Source organism: Oncorhynchus mykiss, chromosome 1 (genome assembly GCF_013265735.2).
Source record: "Oncorhynchus mykiss isolate Arlee chromosome 1, USDA_OmykA_1.1, whole genome shotgun sequence".
In the NCBI taxonomy this organism is placed as follows: Eukaryota; Metazoa; Chordata; class Actinopteri; order Salmoniformes; family Salmonidae; genus Oncorhynchus; species Oncorhynchus mykiss.
In genome coordinates, this window is record NC_048565.1 from 67,970,438 (window position 1) to 67,994,830 (window position 24,393).

At 46.0% G+C, this 24,393-nt stretch overlaps 1 protein-coding gene across 7 annotated transcripts in view; it reads right to left on the minus strand.

Annotated features, from left to right (window-relative positions):
• The window catches only part of LOC110527734 (inactive ubiquitin carboxyl-terminal hydrolase 54), a 116,038-nt gene that overhangs the window by 8,670 nt on the left and 82,975 nt on the right, over positions 1 to 24,393 (minus strand). For 5 of the 7 annotated variants that reach the window (XM_036983445.1, XM_036983442.1, XM_036983438.1 and 2 more), the window contains 16 exons: positions 23,949 to 24,083; positions 19,885 to 19,998; positions 19,616 to 19,698; positions 18,148 to 18,253; positions 14,073 to 14,219; positions 13,403 to 13,552; positions 9,914 to 10,082; positions 9,495 to 9,674; positions 7,878 to 8,054; positions 6,865 to 7,459; positions 6,586 to 6,719; positions 6,046 to 6,207; positions 5,469 to 5,588; positions 3,376 to 3,586; positions 1,677 to 2,605; positions 1,437 to 1,558 (listed from right to left, as the gene is read on the minus strand). In XM_036983445.1, the coding sequence (XP_036839340.1) occupies positions 1,437 to 1,558; positions 1,677 to 2,605; positions 3,376 to 3,586; positions 5,469 to 5,588; positions 6,046 to 6,207; positions 6,586 to 6,719; positions 6,865 to 7,459; positions 7,878 to 8,054; positions 9,495 to 9,674; positions 9,914 to 10,082; positions 13,403 to 13,552; positions 14,073 to 14,219; positions 18,148 to 18,253; positions 19,616 to 19,698; positions 19,885 to 19,998; positions 23,949 to 24,083 (3,534 nt within the window). Of the gene's footprint in view, positions 1 to 1,436; positions 1,559 to 1,676; positions 2,606 to 3,375; positions 3,587 to 5,468; positions 5,589 to 6,045; positions 6,208 to 6,585; positions 6,720 to 6,864; positions 7,460 to 7,877; positions 8,055 to 9,494; positions 9,675 to 9,913; positions 10,083 to 13,402; positions 13,553 to 14,072; positions 14,220 to 18,147; positions 18,254 to 19,615; positions 19,699 to 19,884; positions 19,999 to 23,948; positions 24,084 to 24,393 lie in introns of those variants that run through there. The other 2 variants (XM_036983455.1, XM_021609213.2) reach the window with 2 other exon arrangements.

Sequence of the window (24,393 nt, forward strand, 5' to 3'; positions counted from 1 at the left end):
AATCCTCAGCAATCTACACACACAAACTTTTTCAAAATAAAAAACAGAAATACATGATTTAGATAAGTACTCAGACCCTTTCCTTTGAGACTCAAAGTTGAGCTCAGGTGCATCCTGTTTACATTGGTCATCCTTGAGATGTTTCTACAACTTGAATGGAGTTCACCTGTGGTAAATTCAATTGATTGGACATGATTTGGAAAGGCACACACCTGTCTATATAAGGTCCCACAGTTGACAGTGCATGTCAGAACAAAAACCAAGCTATGAGGTGGAAGGAATTGTCCGTAGAGCTCCGAGACAGGATTGTGTCGATGCACAGATCTAGGGAGGGGTACGGAAAAACATCTGCAGCATTCTTCAATAGAAGTTTGGAACCACCAAGACACTTCCTAGAGCTGGCCGCCCTGCCAAACTGAGCAATCGGGTGAGAAGGGCCTTGGTCAGAGAGGTGACATAGAACCCGATAGTCACTCTGACAGAGCTCTAGAGTTCCTCTATGGAGGTGGGAGAACCTTCCAGAAGGACAACCATCTCTGCAGCACTCCACCAATCAGGCGGAAGCCACTCCTCATTCAAATACATATGACAGCCCACTTGGAGTTTGCCAAAAGGCACCTAAAGACTCTCAGACCATGAGAAACAAGATGCTCTGGTCTGATGAAACCAAGATTGAACTCTTTAGCCTGAATGCCAAGCGTCACGTCTGGAGGAAACCTGGCACCATCCCTACGGTGAAGCATGGTGGTGGCAGCATCATGCTGCGGGGATGTTTTTCAGCGGCAGGGAATGGGAGACTAGTCAGGATAGAGGGAAAGATGAACGGAGCAAAGCACAGAGAGATCCTTGATGAAAATCTTCTCCAGAGCGCTCAGGACCTCAGTCTGGGATGAAGGTTCACCTTCCAACAGGATAGCGCAGGAGTGGCTTTGGGACAAGTCTCTGAATGTCCTTTAGTGGCCCAGCCAAAGCCCGGACTTGAACCTGAATCTATCATCTCTGGAGACCTAAAAATAGCTGTGCAGCATCGTTCCCCATCCAACAGAGTTTGAGAGGATCTGCAGAGAAGAATGAGAGAAACTCCCAAAATACAGGTGTGCCAAGCTTGTAGCATCATACCCCAAAAGAATCAAGGCTGTAATTGCTTCCAAAGGTGCTTCAACAAAGTACTGAGTGAAGGGTCTGAATTCTTATGTAAATGTGTTTTTTCCATTTTTTATTTTTTTTAATAAATTAACAAAAAATCCTAAAAACCTGTTTTTGCTTTGTCATTTCAGGGTATTGTGTGTAGATTGATGAGGGGAAAAAAAGATTTAATACATTTTAGAATAAGGCTGTAATGTAACAAAATGTGGAAAAGTCAATGGGTCTGAATACTTTCAGAAGGCACCGTATGCACACAAACGTACACGTACACACAGCACGTGGATGCCGACCTTGGAGTGTTGTGTAGGGCTGCTGGTGTAGCCTGGCGTTCTGTAGGCATGTCTCTCTAACTCGGCTGTGGGAGTCTTGGAGCGGCCAGGTGCAGCCAGCCCAGACAATAGCTTCCTAGCCGCTGCAGATACAACACAGAGACACAGTATTAGGGTTGGACAGCTCTCGCCCACTTACTCTTTCTCAATCATTGTTTCTCAGTCCTCCCCAAGTGGTCACTGCTCAGTGAATATCCTTACGTTGCTTGTTCGTAGTGGGCTGGGGGCTGACTCCGCGTGGGGCCCGGGGCAAGCTGGGGGCCTGTAGGCTCGCCTGGTACAGAGAGTCTAACTCTGACAGCTCCTTGCAGGGCGACCCCACCACAGGGTCAGGCTGGGAGTTGTAGAAGTGGGTCACGTTCTCTGCCCAGTGATCTACTGGCATGGCGGCACCTGACCTGTAGTCCCCAGACGCTGGGGAAGGGGTCCGCCCTGGTCGGCTGGGGGCGGGTGGAGGGTAGTGGGAGTCTGTGGGAGGGGTGTAGAAAGGGGAGTCGACAGCATCCGGCCGGCCCAGGCTCAAGCCGGGCCAGTTCCGGGTGGGAGGGGGAGGAGGACCGAGCCTGGAGGTGTTGGAGGAGGTAGGGTTCTGATGGGCAGGAGGGGGCTGAGAGGGACCCAGGGAAGGCCGTCTGGGGTAGGCATTCTCCATGTTGGCGTGGCTGACTGGAGAGGGTGTCCTGGGGTGGGGATGTGGGGTGGGCAGAGTCTGGGCTGCGGGGTTACTGTTCCAGTGTGGGGATGCAGCTGGCTTGTAGTTGGGCAGAGCTGGGGGCTGGTCATGGCCTCCCTCAGTATGGCTCTCGTCCCAGCCGTCCACGCACAGGGCAGGCAGGGACATGGCAGCGTGCTTGTGGAGAGGTCTCACATGAGGGAGCACACCTGACATATCCAGTCCTTCCCAGCGCCCCCTCGCCTCCGCCACGTACCCCCCTGTGGTTGACCCTGTGTGAGGGCTTGGGGGCATAGAGACAGGGGGGTGGCTCGAGGGCTCAGGGAGTGAGTTTGTACTGGAGGGGAGGGGCTTAACGTGGAGAGGAGAAGGCATGCTCCTGGTGGCTTCCAGGACTGCTTGCGGTTGGTCCTCCTGGGCATCCATCAACAGTATTTTGATTGGGACAGACTGTTCACTAGGAAGGAGGAGGAAAGAGGCTCATGTTATGGGCTGGTTGGTGAATCACGGCCAGGCATCTCTCATATGTCTGAGCCCTGAAACAGAGGAGGGGTTTGTGTTGTAGGTCTAAAATATGTGTGTGTGTGTGTGGACTGTGTGTGCGGGTATGTGAGTTTACTGTGCGTGTGAACGTGTGTCATGTTCCTGTAACAGATCTTTATGGGCTTTGGTACAGGCTAGCCCAGGGGACGGCTGGGTTGGCTCAGAACCGGACCCCTGGGAAAGGCACTCGTGTCTGTGGATCCCCTTGGCTCCTGGCCTCACAGCAACCCCCACAAGACTAAACACACACACAACCCACCCTCCACAAAACACAGCAGCGTTAGCTGCATTGTCACTGAATACGATGTGGCATTAGCAAATATTAGTACATCTTCAAACACAAGGGTCAAATTGTGTGTTAGGAAAAAAACATGTTGGATTAATGGGTAGATGAAGGATAACATCAGCAAACTGATAAAACTCCAAATATATAAGCCTACTTTGAATAACCTAGGTTCAATGAAATGAAACAGCATTTCTCGCTTTGTATGCAAAATCAATGGTATTTTTCCTATACTACCTGCAAGGCATTTTGCATGTTAAAGAATAAACCAGGACTGTGTGATCCCTTGTTCCACTCCTTCCAGAGCCACATGAGGAACTCAGCCAGGAGTGTGGGCTGAACAGGGCAGGTGAGCTGGGGGACGGGAGTCACAGGACACAGACAGGAGACAGTGCTGGTACCTGGGGGGCTCCTGGGGACAGGGACAGGGCTGATCCTGCTCCTCTGTCTGCTCCTGATCCTGTTGCTGAGGTCTGTCTTCCTGCTGCTGCTGCTGTTGCATGCGCTGCTGCAGGCCCCGCGCTCTCCTCATGCACTTTTGCAGCCGGGCCTCAGCCACTGTCCTGCTATGGGTGTTAGCACCGCCCTCATGCATGGGAAGCCTGAGTTTAGCTACAGGGCGAAAAAAAAAGGGAAGGAAAGCAGAAAAGAAAAAAAGAAAAATGCAGAAAATAAAGAGCTGAGTTATGGAGATGCATGCAAAAACACTTGGCACAAAACTAAATCATAGGATTAGACTTGAAATAATGGGGGTGGGGTTTGGGAGGGGAGGGGTGGGGTTTGGGAGGGGAGGGGTGGGGTTTGGGAGGGGAGGGGTTTGGGAGGGGAGGGGTGGGGTTTGGGAGGGGAGGGGTGGGGTTTGGGAGGGGAGGGTTTGGGGGTCGAGGAAAACACAGACGGGCACCACGCTTGGTACATTAAAATGGACACAAGCTAGGGAAATTAATATCCACAGTGACACTTAAAATATTCTGTTCATATGGCACAATGGTTAAATCATATCGAATAATGTTAAATTAATCAAAGTGAATTATGTTAAGCCCAAAAACTCCCTAGGCGCAATATCTAAGAAGGCTGAGAAGAAACTAAAGGCTGTTCCTTGGTATTTTAACTCATACTGTATCGTGGCAGCTGAATTGAGAAATAGAGAAGCAATTTTTTTTGGTTTGCTGGCCAAATATCTTTAGTTCAGACGCCTTTAATACTCGACTTGACTTGCTGTAGATCTTAAACGGAGAAATTTGGTTTGTGGGACAAGGGTTTACTGGGGTGCCTGACAGGGGAAACTCTGTGTGTGTGTGTGTGTGAGTTGGGTGTTTGTGAGCATTCCTCCATGGACGAGTCAGAAGTATAATACACACATTCAATGTCCAAGACGCTCACGACAGAGACAGTGATACTGTGAAAGTCACATCAATACACAGACATACTAGGAAATGAGGACAAACAGACAAGAGACACACACCATACTAACAGACTCACTGGCATGTTGACATAACAGACCGAGGACACATTGTCCTAACTGAGCCTTTGGGAGACTTGGTTGTCATAGCGCTGGGTTCCCCCACCCCCTTCCACCCCCTGACCCGTCCCTCTCCGCACCGCCAGTCAGGCAGGCTAGTAACCACGGTGATGGGTAAACACGCCGACGACTCGCCTCGTTTCATTATCATCAGACAGAGACGGTTGGTAGACAGAGGGCTGCCGACCTTTTCAGCCTTCTCAAACGTGTGTTTAGACAGACCAAATTGTCCCTTCCCCTTGTCGTTCCTCATTCAAGGCTGCTCCTCATGTTTATGGGCTTTTGTTTTAGGTTTAGGCCTCTTATTGTAAGTGTGACTAGACAGAAAGCACAAATGTCATAATATTTGGATAGAACAAGAGCTACAGTTGAGGGCACTAGAAAGTTAGGGTTTTGTAATAAACTATCGCTAGGAGACGATAGAACACCACACTGCACAAGCGTTGTGCCACTGTATTGGAAGAATAATTGCCACAAGTTAGCCTTTCAGGTATGGCCTACTCATTTGTCTGGTTCAAACCAAGTGACTCTGTGGCCTGGAAGTAGATAGTTGTCCAACACCAAGGTCAAAATTACCCTTCTTGTAGCATTCACATTATTAAAAATGTATAAATATGATAAAAAATAATAAAAAAAACATTTTAGTCATTTAGTAGACGCTCTTATACACAGTGACTTACAATTAGGGCATCTTAAGGTAACTGGGTGAGACAACCACATCACAGTCGTAGCAAGTACATTTTCCCTCAATCAAGTAGTTACCATGACCAGCATCATGCTAGCAGTTAGCATGGCTGTCTTATGCACAACAGTGGTGAGGACTACAGGTGAAACCAACAGAGGCACACACAGACAGACACAGGGACACACACAGACAGACACAGGGACACAGACAGGTCGGTGGTGGTACAGTGTTATAGCGGGGCGACTGGGCTGGCAGCAGGCACAGGGAGGCAGTTTCAGGCTACTTACACATAGCTTCGTTAACCACTGACAGAGCGGCAGACACATCGCCAGCCTGCTCCAGACGCAGAGACTGGTCTAGCAGCACCTCAGCGTCCGGCACACACCGCTCAAAGCTGTCCCCTTTGCCTAAGGAACACGCACACCAAAAGCAAAGCTCTTTAAAACAAAAAAGGCACACTGTGGGGTTGAGTTAACTCAAGACTTATGTTTCACTTCAGAATCGTAGCTGGCTAGCGCCACTTACCTAAATCACTGAATAGTGCTACAAACCTCACTAGCTCATCCATTTTCTCTCCACTACACTCGCAGCAAACAATCAAACATGTTTCTAACCCTCTGAATGAGGAAACGTCCTATTGTGTGTGTGGTGGAAATATGCTATTTTCTGTTGGAAAATAGAAGTCCCATTAGACAGCCCACGCAGGGTGCTTTAGACAGGGAGCACTTAGACAACTGCTATATAAACACACACACACACACACACACACACACACACACGGTGGGGCAGGGCTGCCTCCCACAGAACAACTAATACAAGTCATTGTTCTCTAGGTTGGGTCTGGGGCTGTGTCTGGGGCCTTACCCTGGTTCTGAAGCTCGTCTAGGTCCATGAACTTGCTGGGTCTGGGGTTGAACCCCAAGGCGGCCTCCTTCTCCTTCTCCTTCCTCCTCTGTAACTCCTGCTCCCTCGCTCGCCTGGCCACCTCCTCCTGCAGCTCGTCCAGCTCGCTGCGGCCCTCTTCCGCTGTGTCACACATGCACGCACACAAACACGTTGATATCGCAGATTTCTATAATGTTCCCTGTTCTATATCAAGGAAGAAAAGGTGGGGGGAGTGACAGTGTGTACACTTCATCACAGTTGGAGCACACAGAGACACAGATATGAATGGACAGAAACCAGCTGCTCAGGGGTCACATGCTATGAAACCATTCCATTATGTGCAGCACACGGGTGAGACAATAGTGTGTAAACATGATATGGTGAAACATGCAGACATTCACATTAGACATGGTGTGATGTATATACACACCCCCTAAAACGGACCCAAATCCCACGTAAAAATACACTTTCCCACACACATTGTGGGAAACACAATCACACACACGGACTCAGACCTACCCAGGCTTACGTGGCTGTTGCCCCTGCATGAAGCCTTGACATCCTGCAGTAGAGCGTTGCTGCTCTTAGACTTGGGCACGGTGCGCCATGATGGACCTGAGCCGGGACTGGAGGGCTTCTTCAGACCGGTGTCCCTGAGAGACACGCAGGGAGACAGACGGAGAGGTCATACGCAGTTCACCATGTCCACGTGTGACTCTACCCTTTTCGGATACGTGAGTTACGGTCATCTGGGATCTTTCATAGTGGTCATAAGGGTATGAATACAGTTGACTCTACCTGTGTGCATTAGCAGCATTGGGTCCCTCGCTGAGAGGCATGTCCAGGCTGACAGGACTGTTACTGTTCCTCTCGCTGCTCTCATAGCCGCTCTCCATCCTCTGTATGAGCCTGGGGGGCTGCTGCTCCATCTTATGGCCCCTGGGGGTCGGCAGGGTCCAAGAGGAGGCCATATTACCAAAGGGCCCCTGTCCTTTTCCAGTGACTGACCCTGTGGAGCCCTCGGCCGGGGCCCCACTGTCTTCAGGCAAGGTGGCCCCTAGGGGACTATACCCGGCCTGTCTGCGTTTCTCCCTGCTGAAGATGCTGTCTATATTGAGGACCTCTCTGCGGGGCCTCCAGGCCGGTCTGTAGCGTCCCCCGGAGGAGCTGGACTTGGACTCACTGCTGGTGCTGTCGGCCTCCCAGTCTCTGGACTTGGTGGCGGCCCCCGGCTCAACCCCTAGACCCCCAAGGGCCCCGGAGCCCGAGGAGGAGGCGGAGAGGGGCCGGCTGTGGATAATGTTGCTCATGGTCTCCTTGAAGTCCCTGAGTCGGCTGGAGGAGGAGGACTTGGTTGCGGTGCGTGGCGCCTGCTGCTCTTTCAGAGTCTCACCTGGAAACCAGGGAGAGAAAAGGAGTGAGTTTGAAGGAAGGGAGACAGAGCGAGAGCGGGAGATAAAGACGTTAGTGGTATGATGTCATGTGTTGATGGGGGTGAGGTGGGAAAAATAAGAAAATAATGGGCTGAAAGTGCAACGACAGAACAAAATAAAATGGTAAGGACAAACATATTACAGTAAACTACACGATACCCTACTGCTGTACCTGATTCTGATCTTCTGGTTAAATTTGGAAAACCACAATACTTTGAACTACTGAGGCACTGATTCTGATGAAGTCTAAGTTGCTAGATAGAGTATATAGTCTCCTGAGCCATCATGCCCTTATTTCATAGGTCACTTGTCCCCTGGCTCTGCTGTGTGGTTGGTCCCTAGTCTCCTGGTTCTGCCGTGTGATTGGTTCCTGCATACCCTCGCTGTGATAACCTGCCGACGTGGCCTCGTCAGTCTTAGAGCCCCGGCTCCTCTCCTCAAGTCGGCGAGGACGACTAGAGCTCCGCCTCCTGTCACTGGCCCCGCCCTTTCTGTCCACTGTCCCACCTTTCCTCAGAGAGTGGCACTGCACTGGTCCACTGTCCGCCACTTGGCCTTAGCAACAATGAGAAGCGGGGGGGGGACATTTTGAATGACCGTTTATGTGGTTAGGACATGCGAGACATGATGACACATGATCAATGATTAACATGATTGGGTAATGGCTGTGGCTTTAATCCTCTATACAGTACATACAAAACTGTCTCAGTATGTTGGGGTGAGTATTACATACATAATCCTAAGTAGTTGCATGGGTGCAAGGTAAAAGCATGAATAAATATATAGCTTAGTCTGTGTATATGCGTGGGAGTATACTGTATGTGTGTGTGTGTGTGTGTGTGTCCGTATGAGTGTGTATGCATGTGTGTGCATCTATTCCATATATATGTTTGTGTGTATGTATAGAATAGGGCTGACCCCAATTAGTCGACTGGTCAATAGGCTGATGGTCGACCGAGATTTTGTTTAGTCGAGCATTCAGCAAATATATTAATTTTTTATGGCACACGAGAAACCTGTCTGATTCGCGCCTATCTCAGTGAACTCATCCATTGCGGAGGCAGAGACAAATCCATTGCGGAGGACACGGGGATGGAACAGTCCAAGAAGAAGGGGAGTGTGGCTTAAATGCACAAAGCACGTCTCTCTCCAGAATGTGCTCTCTCCCTGCAATTTGACAACATTCATTGTTTCATAACTTCATTGTGTGAAATGTTTGCCTTGATTACATTTATCAAAAGTATTACATTTACCACCAGTATTACATTTACCACCAGTATTACATTTACCACCAGTATTACATTTATCACCAGTATTACATTTATCACCAGTATTACATTTATCACCAGTATTACATTTACCACCAGTATTACATTTACCACCAGTATTACATTTATCACCAGTATTACATTTATCACCAGTATTACATTTACCACCAGTATTACATTTACCACCAGTATTACATTTATCACCAGTATTACATTTATCACCAGTATTACATTTATCACCAGTATTACATTTACCACCAGTATTACATTTACCACCAGTATTACATTTACCACCAGTATTACATTTATCACCAGTATTACATTTACCGTTAATTCCTAGAATTTCTAATCTGCAATGTTTGTTTGGTTATGGTAATTTCTGTTAATGTATTCAATATATTATTATTACAGTCTTTACATTGCTTGCGGCGCACACAACCTATGCTACATTTGTGAGAAACAGGTTTTGGTGTATTTCATTCCAGTTTTGTCAATTTAGTCATTGTTGCTACTGTCAATGTTGAGTAAGGACGCGCACGTGATTACACATAGAAGTAGACCTAGGCTACCTGGCCTGCGCGCAAAAGTAGGCTTATAAATGTGCCCATTTGGGGATCTGATAGTATTTCTGATAGCTGTAACTCATCACCACTAATGAGCTGTGGAGCTTCTCAAAGTAATGTTTTCTTCACCTCAAACAATTGAATTGAATTCCTCCTCCTCCTACCTGTGGTCTCCAGGCTGCTGTGTGAGGCTGCATCATTGTCCGGGTTACAGATGACGGTTCCCTGGGAGTCGGAGGAGAAGTGGCTGGCCATGGACTCATGGTGGGAGTGGGAGTACTTGTAGGAGTAGCTGTCTGTCGACGAGTCGGTGCGAGTGTCACTTGAGATGGACGGCTCCCGGCCTGATGATGACACATGATGAGCAAAACACGTCAGCATGACAACGGAACAGACACAGACCACCTGCAGAGATAATGGGATGACACAAGCCGCAGTACCAGATGGGCGGGGTTTGCACTTTAGGGACTATTCCATTAGTTCCATTTGAAATAAAACGGATACTAGTTGAACCCATGCGTAGTATGTAACAGCCATCCTGTGTGTGTAGCAGTGATCTCGTGTGACGCGAGGCGTCTCGTACCCGAGTCCTCGCTGTCGTAGTAAGCCTTGTTGAAGTGGTGCAGGTCCAGGCGGGAGGGCAGGTCCTGCACTGACACGGGCGTCCCCCGGGGGTCAGCGTAGAGCAGTAGCAGGGGTTGATAGTGGCCCTTGATGCAACGCGACACCACGTCCTTCCACTTGGGCCCGATCTACCAGGAAGAGAGGAAAGCGCTGTCACAACATTCCAGTGAACTCAAAATAAAGGTGTTTAGATATGAGTATTCAGCCCATCCCTGATGTGAATCTCAAACTGTTGGGACAGAGAAACATCCAGAAAATTACACACAGAGCAATGCAAGTGAGCTCACATAAGAATGAGAGTTAGTCAAATAAAACATTTGCAGTACAATATTTACTGGATAACATGAACTGACTGTAAGCGCCAGAGGGGCAAGAACCAAGAGTCACGAGGGAAGTTGTTATCAAGCAACGTCTTTCCCTCCATTTTCCAACCCTGTCTTACCTCAACCTGGTTTACCCAACGCAAGAGTGTGTTTGAAAGTCTAAATGTGTGTGTGTGTTTGTCTACAGTGGTGGCCGCTGTGCTCTGGCTCTCTATTGGCCACACCCTTCTGTCCAGCTGGCCAGATAAACAATGGAGGGATATCCACTGTTTCAGGCCACTTTTGTTCAAACCCTCACTGGCTCACATGCAAGTTTTAAAGACACACAGAGGCAGACAGGGAGAGAGAGACAGGGAGAGACAGAGACAGAAATAGAGAGACAGAAAGAGAGAGACAGAGACAGAAAGAGAGAAACAGAAAGAGAGAGAGAGAGAGAAAGAGAGCTACTTTGTGTCCAACTGTCCAGGAGTGAACGAACAGCACAGCCATTATGAGACTAAAGCAACGATAAGATAAGAGAGAAGAGAAGGGAGAGGGGAGAGAAAGGAGGGGGAAAGAGTGGAGAAGATAGAGGAGGGGGAGAAGGGAAGAAGGGATGAGAGACCCTGACCGGGGGGGGGGGGGGGGGGGGGGGGCTGAGAGATACACCACAGCTGGCCAGGCGTGTGGAACTAACTAACTAACGCCTCTTGCTCGTTGCTCACACACCAAGTCACACTGGGAGACGGGACCTGACCTGGAACTGCAGGAGAAGCCAATCAGAAATCACACCCATGACTGCTCACAACACTGCTGAAGTGTGAACCGCCAATCAGAGTTCATCCAGTTGACCTCATGTGACAGGCTTTAGGGTCCTCAGAAACTCTGCAGACCTCTCTTTGTCCATGATAAAGACTGTGGCAGGTTACATGTTTCTTTGCATGAATAACTGTACATACATGTTGATTGTTGTTTATATTGTAATTTTCGTATGGTGTGAATATTCACCGTAGGATAATAAAGTTGACTAAGGGCAATTCCATGGTAACGGAATTACGCTGAGATTTTTCACTTTAAAATCTATACTAAACAAAAGGCATTGATTTCAAAGTTTAACAAACCGTGGAGAACTATAAATAAGGACTACTTTCAACAATTTCCACTGAACATTTGACAAAAACCCATTTACAGTAAGAACTGTGCAGATACGATATAAAGTATGGTAACAGAATAAAACTGAGGGAGATTTTACAGCAATTCTGTTACCAAACTTTGCATCCGCACAGTTTTACTGGTAAATGTTTTTTTTTTTTTTTTAAATGTGTAAATTGTTCAAAGCAGTCTCAGCGTAACTCCGTTACCGTGGAATTTCCCTTAAACTAAACTACCTCTATGACAACCATCCCTCCTTTGGCTGTCATGACAACACAGGCTATGTCACATATATAAAAATGGAGTAAAAACACCCCCAGCTTCTTAGTGATTCAATGTAAACTAATGGCGCTGTGGGTGGTGAAATGAGCAACAAACACAGAGAGAGCGAGAGAGAGACAGAGAGAGAGAGAGAGGGCTTAGAATAGGGCCAGGCCACTGTTTTGCAATGAAAGAAAACAGGTATTTCGCTGTTAAAACATGAATATCCTCTCCATTTTGACACAGCAACGTGAAAGAGAGAGACAGAGACATTAACATATAAGATGGAGGACTCATATCTGATTCCTGGAAAAAACACTTCTATAGCTCATGTTTATGTCACAGTAACATCACCCAAGTGAGGAGCACAGCACAGCCAAACATAGCTTGTAAGATGTTTAAATACAAACATACCAGGAGAATACAACACAGAACTACAACTACACAGTAAACATATTTTTTAAATACAACACAGAACTACAACTACACAGTAAACATATTTTTTAAATACAACACAGAACTACAACTACACAGTAAACATTTTTTTTAAATACATTCACACAGAGTAAAGATGGGCTTTTGACATTTTTTGACTGTTTGAGTACTCAAAATACATTTTTAGAAGACAAGGGCTGCACTGGAACGAGAAAAGTTGCCAGTGTGAAGTGATGCACACCTTGAATCTGGAACAGTCATTTTCAAAAAGGGATCATTTGAAACAGGGCTCAATTTGGGGAGTGGAAAGAAGAGACAATTCTGGGTCACAAACCTAAACCGTCTTCTTTTCGATATGCATACGTTCGATTTAGTTTATTCTGCCTGTTCTTTGGAATTGTCTAAATAGATCAAGAAATCCACATTGAACACTGTATGGTGATGAATTACAGCCATGACATCTGTTTGGTGACTTAGACCTGTGCTTAATGATTCTGAGGAACATTTATTTATTTTATTTAACCTTTATTTAACTAGGCAAGCCAGTTAAGAATAATGACGGCCTACCCAGGCCAAACACTAACCCGGACGACGCTGGGCCAATTGTGCGCCGCACTATGGGACTCCCAATCACGGCCGGCTGTGATACCGCCTGGAGTCAAACCAGGGTCTCTAGTGATGCTTATAGCACTGAGATGCAGTGCCTTAGACCGCTGCGCCACTTGGGAGCCCAAAAATATGCCCTTTGTCTTTATCAAACTAATGTTTTTGCAAATTTTCAGTGTGGAACCTGTCTATGTTTAGTGGGGCTAACCAACTCTAAATGGCAGTTCGCAAAGTAGCCTAAGCGGAAAATAGACAGGACGCAAATGATTTAAAAACTGAAGCTCGTTGTCGGAACACATATTTTCCTACTTCAATCAACCAGTCCAATTTGAATTGAAGATAAAACTGTCATCATTTGGCAAGGAATGTAGTTTGTGTATCCTATCAGTTAGATACGTTTTTATAGGTATTTATTTCTGTTGGCCTAACAGGAGTTGGTGTGCTCACTCAGCAGGCGTGAACGGGCAATTTTACTTCCCGTTCAGGCAGCCACAAAGCACATTCCACCAAATAGTTTTACAGTATTTGAAAATGATTTGATCTCTGGTTAAAGATTGAGCTTTGACGTCCGCTCGAGTTCTCGATTACTCATGCCAATGCCTAAAAGTTGCCCCTGACCACTGACACAGAGTCAGATATTTTGTCACCTGGAGCCATTCACCCGGGTCGATTTGGTATTTGTTTTTTTTTACCTCTTTGACATGTGCGTCGTCAAAGTACATCCACTTGCGTATCTTGGTCTGGAAGAAGAAGGTAGAGTAGTGCTTGCCGTAGTAACACACCATGCCCACCAGGTAGAGCTCTGCCTGCTTGGCTTTGTCATCAGTCACTCTGTAGAAGAGCTGTGAGGCACAGAGGACAGGTTGATGCACTCGTATTCAGCCCCATAAGGAAAATTCCAAATACACTGTACTGCAATACTGTACATCAAAAACATATGTGGGTTAATGTCATTTTTCCTGGTCAAGTCACAAGGTCAGTAACAAATTAGGCCCTTACAGTAAATATAATGCATAATACATTTTCCCTGTCATACATTTACATCAACTGAGGCCCAGGGTATCCAAACAGACATCAGGAATGTTGGTATCAGATCACAACAACAACTCTCCAGAGGTTCTCAAAGGTTAGCTCGCTTTTACAGCCGGTAAACACCATGAAAGATTCAATAGAGATGGGAGAGGGTGCCTGACTTGTGTGTTTCCCACTGAGTCAGAGTATAGAGACATCGGACTTCCTTTACCCACTCTGGTGTGGACACATTACAGCACATGCAAACCCAGAACATCCTAACCCTGTGGCGTCTTGTAAAGGAAACTGTAAGAGTGTGTGTGTGTGTGTGTGTGTGTGTGTGTGCCTTACATCCCCCAGGCGCAGGCACGTGCCCAAGCTGTGGATGACGTCCTCTGCCAGATCTGAGTGGTCAGAGTCCCACACCAGACCTATAGTGATGATCTCTGGAGAGTTCATCAGCACCCGACGAATACGCAGCTTCTCCCCACAGTTACTCTGAGGCAGGGAGGGAGGGAGAAAGGGAGGAGGGAAGGAGGAGAGAGAGGGAAGAAGAGTCCACGTGAAGAGGAGGTGGGAGAAGAAAGGTAGAGGGCAAGAGATGGAGTGGGAGAGGCAGACGGTAAATTGAGCGTAATAAATCACAAACATAAACACAAAATCCTCTTAACAAACAAAGAAATCCTAAAGCAAAGTCTACCATGACTCATTACGTACTGAGTGGACAGAGATCGTTATCCATTTAGCTAGTTCAGCGTTGACAATGGTTCATTTCAAGGCAGCACTCACAGTGAGCTGTGTCTGAAAAGGTCAGCTGGCTCTAGGCCAAGTCCTGACAATGACATCCCCCAATTCAAGTGTCACTTCTATGCCTGTCACAGAGAGCCAACCGTCCTTTACACTGGGTCCAGCAGCATGTGGAGTTCCTTAAGAGAGGGTTTACCACAGGATTCCTTTCATAGAGCTGATTCTGGCCAGAGCGGTGTGTGTGTGTGTGCGTTTATATGCGTTTGCTTGCGTGGGAGAGGGACGCATGTCACCGCACGCACCTGCCATCTTGACCTCGTTTCCCAGAAGTGAGGCTGGAAACAGGCAGGCGGAAGGCCCCCTGAAGGCAGCGACTGTGCACACGCCAAATTTGCCATAAACAGAGGAGACTTTCTCACAGCACACGAGAGCACTGGGGTTTCTCACACACAGACCAGCGGTAGAAGCCTCAGAGTCAGCCAATACAGTTCTGAAAAATGTCTTTAATTGTACAACATTGTGGGAGCTCGTTAGATATACAGTGCCTTGTTCAAGGGGGCCGAATACTTTCGCTTTGCGACCTTTTGGTCTGGACTTTGACTTGGCCATTCTAACACCTGGATATGTTTATTTTTGAACCATTCCATTGTAGATTTTGCTTTATGTTTTGGATCATTGTCTTGTTGGAAGACAAATCTCCGTCCCAGTCTCAGGTCTTTTGCAGACTCCATCAGGTTCTTCCAGAATGGTCCTGTATTTGGCTCCATCCATCTTCCCATCAATTTTAACCATCTTCCCTGTCCCTGCTGAAGAAAAGCAGGCCCAAACCATGATGCTGCCACCACCATGTTTGACAGTGGGGATGGTGTGTTCAGCTGTGTTGCTTTTACGCCAAACATAACGTTTTGCATTGTTGCCAAAAAGTTCAATTTTGGTTTCATCTGACCAGAGCACCTTTTTCCACATGTTTGGTGTGTCTCCCAGGTGGCTTGTGGCAAACTTTAAACAACACTTTTTATGGATATCTTTAAGAAATGGCTTTCTTCTTGCCACTCTTCCATAAAGGCCAGATTTGTGCAATATACGACTGATTGTTGTCCTATGGACAGAGTCTCCCACCTCAGCTGTAGATCTCTGCAGTTCATCCAGAGTGATCATGGGCCTCTTGGCTGCATCTCTGATCAGTCTTCTCCTTGTATGAGCTGAAAGTTTAGAGGGACGGCCAGGTTTTGGTAGATTTGCAGTGGTCTGATACTCCTTCCATTTCAATATTATCGCTTGCACAGTGGTCCTTGGGATGTTTAAAGCTTGGGAAATCTTTTTGTATCCAAATCCGGCTTTAAACCTCTTCACAACAGTATCTCGGACCTGCCTGGTGTGTTCCTTGTTCTTCATGATGCTCTCTGCGCTTTTAACGGACCTCTGAGACTATCACAGTGCAGGTGCATTTATACGGAGACTTGATTACACACAGGTGGATTGTATTTATCATCATTAGTCATTTAGGTCAACATTGGATCATTCAGAGATCCTCACTGAACTTCTGGAGAGAGTTTGCTGCACTGAAAGTAAAGGGGCTGAATAATTTTGCACGCACAATTTTTCAGTTTTTGATTTGTTAAAAAAGTTTGAAATATCCAATAAATGTCGTTCCACTTCATGATTGTGTCCCACTTGTTGTTGATTCTTCACAAAAAAATACAGTTTTATATCTTTATGTTTGAAGCCTGAAATGTGGCAAAAGGTCGCAAAGTTCAAGGGGGCCGAATACTTTCGCAAGGCACTGTATATAGACTCTAGTGTTCATCTTACGGGACTTTAGAGGCTTTAATGTTAGATAAGACAAAGCTGGGAGGAAGTACCAGAATAATAGGAATAATGTTTGACTTTATGTGGTTGAAATGTTCAAAGCTAATACTTTGAGCTGCTCATGTTGAGCCCCCCCTGGTCCTTTCAGTTCACTGTCTAACCCAGAGATATTACAGTCGGAGCACTGAGGACTGTGTGCTTGTTTTACTGCCACTCTAGAAGCCATGGAGTTCCGCTGAACCAGTCGGCCCACACTCAATACAAGCCTCAGTTAGATTGTGTGTCTGAGCATGCATATGTGTGAGAGTACAGTTATTTTCATTGACTGAATAAACCCCCCCAAAAGGTGGCTACAAGAAATTAATAATTAGACCATTTTCACCACCATGAGCAATAATATGTGGTGAATATAAATGCGATATAGACTGAACAAAAATATAAAGGCAACATGCAACAATTTCAAAGAGTTACAGTTCATATAAGGAAATTAGTCAATGTAAATAAATTCATGAGGCCCTAATCTATGGATTTCACATGACTTGGAATATAGATATGCATCTGTTGGTCACAGATACCTAAAAAAAAAAGGTAGGAGTGTGGATCAGAAAACCAGACAGTATCTGGTTATTTGCCACATGCAGCACGACACATCTTCTTCGCATAGAGTTCATCAGGTTGTTGATTGTGGCCTGTGGAATGTTGTCCCACTCCTCTTCAATGGCTGTGTGAAGTTGCTGGATATTGGCGGGAACTGGCATACGCTGTCGGACACGTCAATCCAGAGCATCCCAAACATGCTCAATGGGTGACATATCTGGTGAGTATGCAGGCCCTGGAAGAACTGGGACATTTTCAGCTTCCAGGAAATGTGTACAGATCTTTCCAACATTGGGCCGTCTATTATCATGCTGAAACATGAGGTGATGTGGCAGATGAATGGCCACAATGGACCACAGGGTCTCCTCACGTATCTCAATAAAATGCAACTGTGTTCATTGTCCATAGCTTGTGCCTGGCCATACCATAACCCCACCACCAACATAGGGCACTCTGTTCACAACATTGACATCAGAAAACCTCTCGCCCACATGAGGCCATACATGTGGTCTGCAGTTGTGAGGCTGGTTGGACATACTGCCAAATTCTCTAAAATTATGTTGGAGGCGGCTTAAGATAGAGAAATTACTATTACATTCTCTGGCAACAGCTCTGGTGGACATTCCTGCAGTCAGCATGCCAATTGCGCGCTCCCTCAAAACTTGAGGCATCTGTGGCATTGTGTTGTGTGTTAAAACTGCACATTTTAAAGTGGCCTTTTATAGTTCCCAGCACAAGGTGCACCTATGTAATCGGCTTCTTGATATGCCACACCAGTCAGGTGGATGGATTATCTTGGCAAAGGAGAAATTCTCACTAACAGGGATGTGAGAAATAAGCTTTTATTTCAGCTCATGAAACATGGGACAAAAAATTCACATGTTTTGGGTTTATATATTTGTTCAGTGTAGAACGCTGTCACATTCATGTTTTTGCAAATTGCATGATATGCATGTCCATGTGAACTTGCGACTGTAACTACAACGACACTCTCGCACTGACACGTTTAGGTGGCTACTGACAGAATGCATGTCCAGTTCATCCAATCAGCACATGTTGTGGGTTTGTCTTTTTTCTATGCTTCAGGGAGTAAGAAAAGCGTGATTGGCTCGCAGAATGGGCTATTTTTATACCCAGGGCCAGTGGCCTGGTACCAGTCCTGAGCCCGGTGGCTGGGAAACCCTGGTCTATGGTATGGTAAAGTATAGTGTGCTAGTATAATCACGCCTAGGATGAACCTCATAGGTCACGATATCGCCTTTGCGAAACTCACCGGACAGTTGCGTAGGTCTCCCACAGTGCTAGCGTTGCGGAGCAACTCTCCAAACATGTCTGGTGTGGGCTTGTCTCTGCACTCCAACATCCTCACCGCCTGGTTACTGTAGCAGAAACACACAGAACACTGACACTCAGACATCGACAGTATGAGACGAGACTCACTCAGAGACATCTAGTCCTTGCAACACCGGGGTTGTGGGTGTGAGTCACGGGTCACATATACTGAGTGTGTTAAATGTAAGTCACTTTTCGATAAAAAACAAACACTTTTCAATAAAGACATCGTACTACAAGACAGACAATACAGCCACAGCCTTAACACGGGTGCTACTGTTCATGTGAGACAGCACTGCCCTTCACTGCAGGGCACTCATCTACAAGGTGACTCTTTGTCCCCTTCCCATTCTCTCCAGGTCTCCGGGGAGATCTCTCCACCTATAGAGGTGCACACCTCAAAGACGCTCCAGGGTTATACTGTAGCTGTGCTGTGTGCTCTCGTGCAGGAGAGATGACTAGGTCTCAGGAGACAGACCTTTGTTATTGGCAAACAAACCGTTGTCAGGATATAACACACTCCTATGTGGGGTTCGTGGAGAGTGTGTTTGTGTATGTGTGTGTTTCTCTAAGACAGAGAGAGAGAGAGAGAGAGAGAGAGAGAGTCTTGTGTTGGGGGATTTTGGGCTTATATCTGGGCCAGAACAGTGTTCAAGAATCAGATAGAGTCCATACAGAACAAATACCAGACTGATCTCATGAAATATGAATGGAGACACTTCATAATTTTTGCATAAGAAGTTTGCTCATAGCATAACAAGCCCTCTGGGTTGACTGGATACAGCACACAGCTGGAGACGTAGGCGGGCGGGCGGGCAGCCCCTGGCTCACTACAGCTAGTCTGTAGCCTAACACCGGGATGATCCTCCTCCCACAGCCCAGAAAGGTGTTGCTGACAGCTCCAAACCCCAAGAATAAGGGAGCTATTACCCATTCCTAGGTGACCTGATATCCAACCTGGCGTGTTAATTCTATTTAGCAGAGGGCCAAAATAGCGTACATTTTCTGCTCTGCTCAGCGTAAAAGAGACTGAAAAAGGCTTTTCATTCTATTGTCTATTTATGAAGTAAAAGGAGCAGATTTAAATTGGAGAGCAGTGCCCTTAAATGTTCACTTTTGTATAAAAGTATGCACCTAATGTGCCCCTATGTATGGTGTTAGTTAATTAACTGCATGGTTTGAGTCATATCTACCCAGACAAGTTAGAACTAATCAGAACTTGTTAGAGCCCGCCAGAACCCCTGAAAACAAATCTGAACATTAGTCAGAACTAGTCAGTCCCAGTCAGAACACTAGTTAGTACCAGTCAGAACAGTCGTTAGTACCAGTCAGAACACTCGTTAGTACCAGTCAGAGCTAGTCAGTCCCAGTGGGCTCAGTGCTGTTTCCCCAGTCAGAGGGTTACTTACCAGAGGGAGGTGGTGGAGATGTAGTGCACCATCTGAATAAAGGGCAGTGGGTCAGAGGAGGCCCCACAGCTGCCACACACACACTGCAAACACACACACACACATCAAGTTACGCGACTATGATAAGCAGAGATGGCTTCACTTCAGTTAATTAAAATAGAAATGGATGGGCGGATCAATTCTGAGATTAAAAATGTTTGGATTGACTGTGATAATATAAAAAATTTACTTTGGCTTGTATTTGTACTGATGCTTGTGTTTGTGCTCACCTGTTCGAAGAGTGTCATGGCAAACTTCTGGTGTGGGATGCAGTGCTTGGCTGTGCAGATGTCTTCTTTGGTCTCGTCTGAGATGTGGAAATGGATCCGCATTAGGATATTCTCCTGTGGGGGCAACAGGTAGAGACAGTCACGTTAGCGTTATGCCCGTTTTTTGTGTGTGTGTGTAATTGTGCATGTACGCAAGTGTGTGTGTGCTTGTCCACATATAGTTTTTTACTTAATCACACGACTACGTCATGACAAAACCAACACACAAAGAAAATATCCTTTTGAAAGAATCTTGAGAAAACTTCTATCACTGAAGTCCAGTGAATCACAGAGGCTGTGGTCGGTTATACTGGGATAATTTACTGGTTGATTGATCACTCTAACTGCAGGCAGGAGCCCTCTGGGCGGTGGGATGACAGCAGAGTTCTGCAGCACCGCAGAGAGAGGGTCTCCACGGGGAGGGTCCAGTGTACAGTTAGCATCTGCTCCGCACCCACCATCTCTCTGCCTCCGGACTGCAGCCGCAGCCAAGCACCTCGAATAATACACATTCAAAAACCCACCCAAGTTGCAGTTTTTGTATGTTCCCGGTTGTCAGCAGAACACAAGGGCTGCTAAACAAGCAGAAGAGGGGGAGAGAGGAGAGATAGGAAAGAAGGAAGAGAGGTGGAGAGGAGAGAACAAGCCCAGATAGAGATACAGGGTAAGGAACAATCCTCTGGCTGGCTGCCCAATGCCGTTGCTTATAAGATTAGCTGGTAAGGAGGAAATAAATGATTCTTTACAATCATGCACCTCTGAGAGGGGAGAAGGAGGGACGGCGGCCAGCGGAGGAGAGCAGGCTCCTTGGTTTCTTTGTGGTAGTTTAGAGACCAGGTGGTCTTACTGTCGGTGGGATCAGGAAAAGGCCCTGTACAGAACTCTGCACTACAGCTTCCCAAAGTGAAAAACACTTCCCAACCTTTCCTTTGTTCTCCCAAAGAAAATAGTGACTCTGTCACTGTTTTGTAAATGTTATGCTACTGCAAATGTCTGGTTTCAACATACAGCATTTAGCTATGAGATCCCTTTTAGCTGATCTCTTAGCTCTTCTGTTTTTACATAGAGTTGAAGTACACCTTAGCCAAATACATTTAAACACAGTTCTTCACAATTCCTGACATTTAATCCTAGTAAAAATTCTTAGGTCAGTTAGGATCACCACTTTATTTTAAGAATGTGAAATGTTAGAATAATAGTAGAGAGAATTATTTCTTTCAGCTTTTATTTCTTTCATCACATTCCCAGTGGGTCAGAAGTTTACATACACTCAATTAGTATTTGGTAGCATTGCCTTTAAATTGTTTAACTTGGGTCAAACGTTTCAGGTAGACTTCCACAAGCTTCCCACAATAAGTTGGATGTGTTCTTCGGCTTGCAAGCCTCCCCCTTTTTCCTCCAAACATAGCGATGGTCATTATGGCCAAACAGTTCTACTTTTGTTTCATCAGACCAGAGAACATTTCTCCAAAAAGTACGATCTTGTCCCCATGTGCAGTTGCAAACCGTAGTCTGGATTTTTTATGGAGGTTTTGGAGCAGTGGCTTCTTCCTTGCTGAGCGGCCTTTCAGGTTATGTCGATATAGGATTCGTTTTTACTGTGGATATACAGTGCCCTGCGAAAGTATTCGGCCCCCTTGAACTTTGCGACCTTTTGCCACATTTCAGGCTTCAAACATAAAGATATAAAACTGTATTTTTTTGTGAAGAATCAACAACAAGTGGGACACAATCATGAAGTGGAACGACATTTATTGGATATTTCAAACTTTTTTAACAAATCAAAAACTGAAAAATTGGGCGTGCAAAATTATTCAGCCCCTTTACTTTCAGTGCAGCAAACTCTCTCCAGAAGTTCAGTGAGGATCTCTGAATGATCCAATGTTGACCTAAATGACTAATGATGATAAATACAATCCACCTGTGCGTAATCAAGTCTCCGTATAAATGCACCTGCACTGTGATAGTCTCAGAGGTCCGTTAAAAGCGCAGAGAGCATCATGAAGAACAAGGAACACACCAGGCAGGTCCGAGATACTGTTGTGAAGAAGTTTAAAGCCGGATTTGGATACAAAAAGATTTCTCAAGCTTTAAACATCCCAAGGAGCACTGTGCAAGCGATAATATTGAAATGGAAGGAGTATCAGACCACTGCAAATCTACCAAGACCTGGCCGTCCCTCTAAACTTTCAGCTCATACAAGGAGAAGACTGATCAAAGATGCAGCCAAGAGGCCCATGATCACTCTGGATGAACTGCAGAGATCTACAGCTGAGGTGGGAGACTCTGTCCATAGGACAACAATCAGTTGTATATTGCACAAATCTGGCCTTTATGGAAGAGTGGCAAGAAGAAAGCCATTTCTTAAAGATATCCATAAAAAGTGCCGTTTAAAGTTTGCCACAAGCCACCTGGGAGACACACCAAACATGTGGAAGAAGGTGCTCTGGTCAGATGAAACCAAAATTGAACTTTTTGGCAACAATGCAAAACGTTATGTTTGGCGTAAAAGCAACACAGCTGAACACACCCTCCCCACTGTCAAACATGGTGGTGGCAGCATCATGGTTTGGGCCTGCTTTTCTTCAGCAGGGACAGGGAAGATGGTTAAACATGATGGGACAGCTGGATGGAGCCAAATACAGGACCATTCTGGAAGAAAACCTGATGGAGTCTGCAAAAGACCTGAGACTGGGACGGAGATGTGTCTTCCAACAAGACAATGATCCAAAACATAAAGCAAAATCTACAATGGAATGGTTCAAAAATAAACATATCCAGGTGTTAGAATGGCCAAGTCAAAGTCCAGACCTGAATCCAATCGAGAATCTGTGGAAAGAACTGAAAACTGCTGTTCACAAATGCTCTCCATCCAACCTCACTGAGCTCGAGCTGTTTTGCAAGGAGGAATGGGAAAAAATGTCAGTCTCTCGATGTGCAAAACTGATAGAGACATACCCCAAGCGACTTACAGCTGTAATCGCAGCAAAAGGTGGCGCTACAAAGTATTAACTTAAGGGGGCTGAATAATTTTGCACGCCCAATTTTTCAGTTTTTGATTTGTTAAAAAAGTTTGAAATATCCAATAAATGTCGTTCCACTTCATGATTGTGTCCCACTTGTTGTTGATTCTTCACAAAAAAATACAGTTTTATATCTCTATATTTGAAGCCTGAAATGTGGCAAAAGGTCGCAAAGTTCAAGGGGGCCGAATACTTTCGCAAGGCACTGTAGATACTTTGTACCTGTTTCCTCCAGCATCTTCACAAGGTCCTTTGCTGTTGTTATGGGATTGATTTGCACTTTTCGCACCAAAGTACGTTCATCTCTAGGAGACAGAACGCGTCTCTTTCCTGAGCGGTATGACGGCTACGTGGTCCCATGGGGTTTATACTTGCGTACTATTGTTTGTACAGATGAACGTGGTACCTTCAGGCATTTGGAAATTGCTCCCAAGGATGAACCAGACTTGTGGAGGTCTACAATTTTTTTTCTGAGGTCTTGGCTGATTTCTTTTGATTTTCCCATGATGTCAAGCAAAGAGGCACTGAGTTTGAAGGTAGGCCTTGAAATACATCCATAGGTACACCTCCAATTGACTCAAATTATGTCAATTAGCCTATCAGAAGCTTCTAAAGCCATGACATCATTTTCTGGAATTTTCCAAGCTGTTTAAAGGCACAGTCAACTTAGTGTATGTAGACTTCTGACTCACTGGAATTGTGATACAGTGAATTATAAGGGAAATAATCTGTCTGTAAACAATTGTTGGAAAAATAACTTGTGTCATTACACAAAGTAGATGTTAGTAGTTTTTATCAAGAAATTTGTGGAGTGGTTGAAAAACGAGTTTTAATGACTGTAAACGTCCGACTTCAACTGTAGATGTATATAAAGAAAATAAGCAGGAGTGGAAGAATGAAGGGTAATGTACGTGGAGAAGTGAGGGATAAGGTAAGTAGGTATGGAGGAATAAGGGAGGTGAGAGAGGAAGAGTGGAAGAGTGAGGGAGGGTTGTCTCTTACGAAGCACTCTGCAGCGTCGTCCATGATGCCCAGCTGGAAGCGCTGTTCGTCCTGGAAGGTCTTGGCCAGGGCGCTGCGGAGCGCGTCAGACGGCAACACCTTCTCACTGCTAAACTGGAATTGGGCAAAGATACTCTAGAAACAACAAGAAACACAATAACACAGCAGGGTCAGTAACATGAACACTCTCTGGAGTTAAAAGGAATCGCACAAAGAAATTATAGGACAACCTGGCCTGATGACTCCTTGCTGTCCCCAGTCCACCTGGTCGTGCTGCTGCTCCAGTTTCAACTGTTCTGCCTGCGGCTATGGAATCCTGACCTGTTCACCGGACGTGCTACCTGTCCCAGACCTGCTGTTTTCAACTCTCTAGAGACTCTGAATGATAGGCTATGAAAGGCCAACTGACATTTACTCCTGAGGTGCTGACCTGTTGCAACCTCTA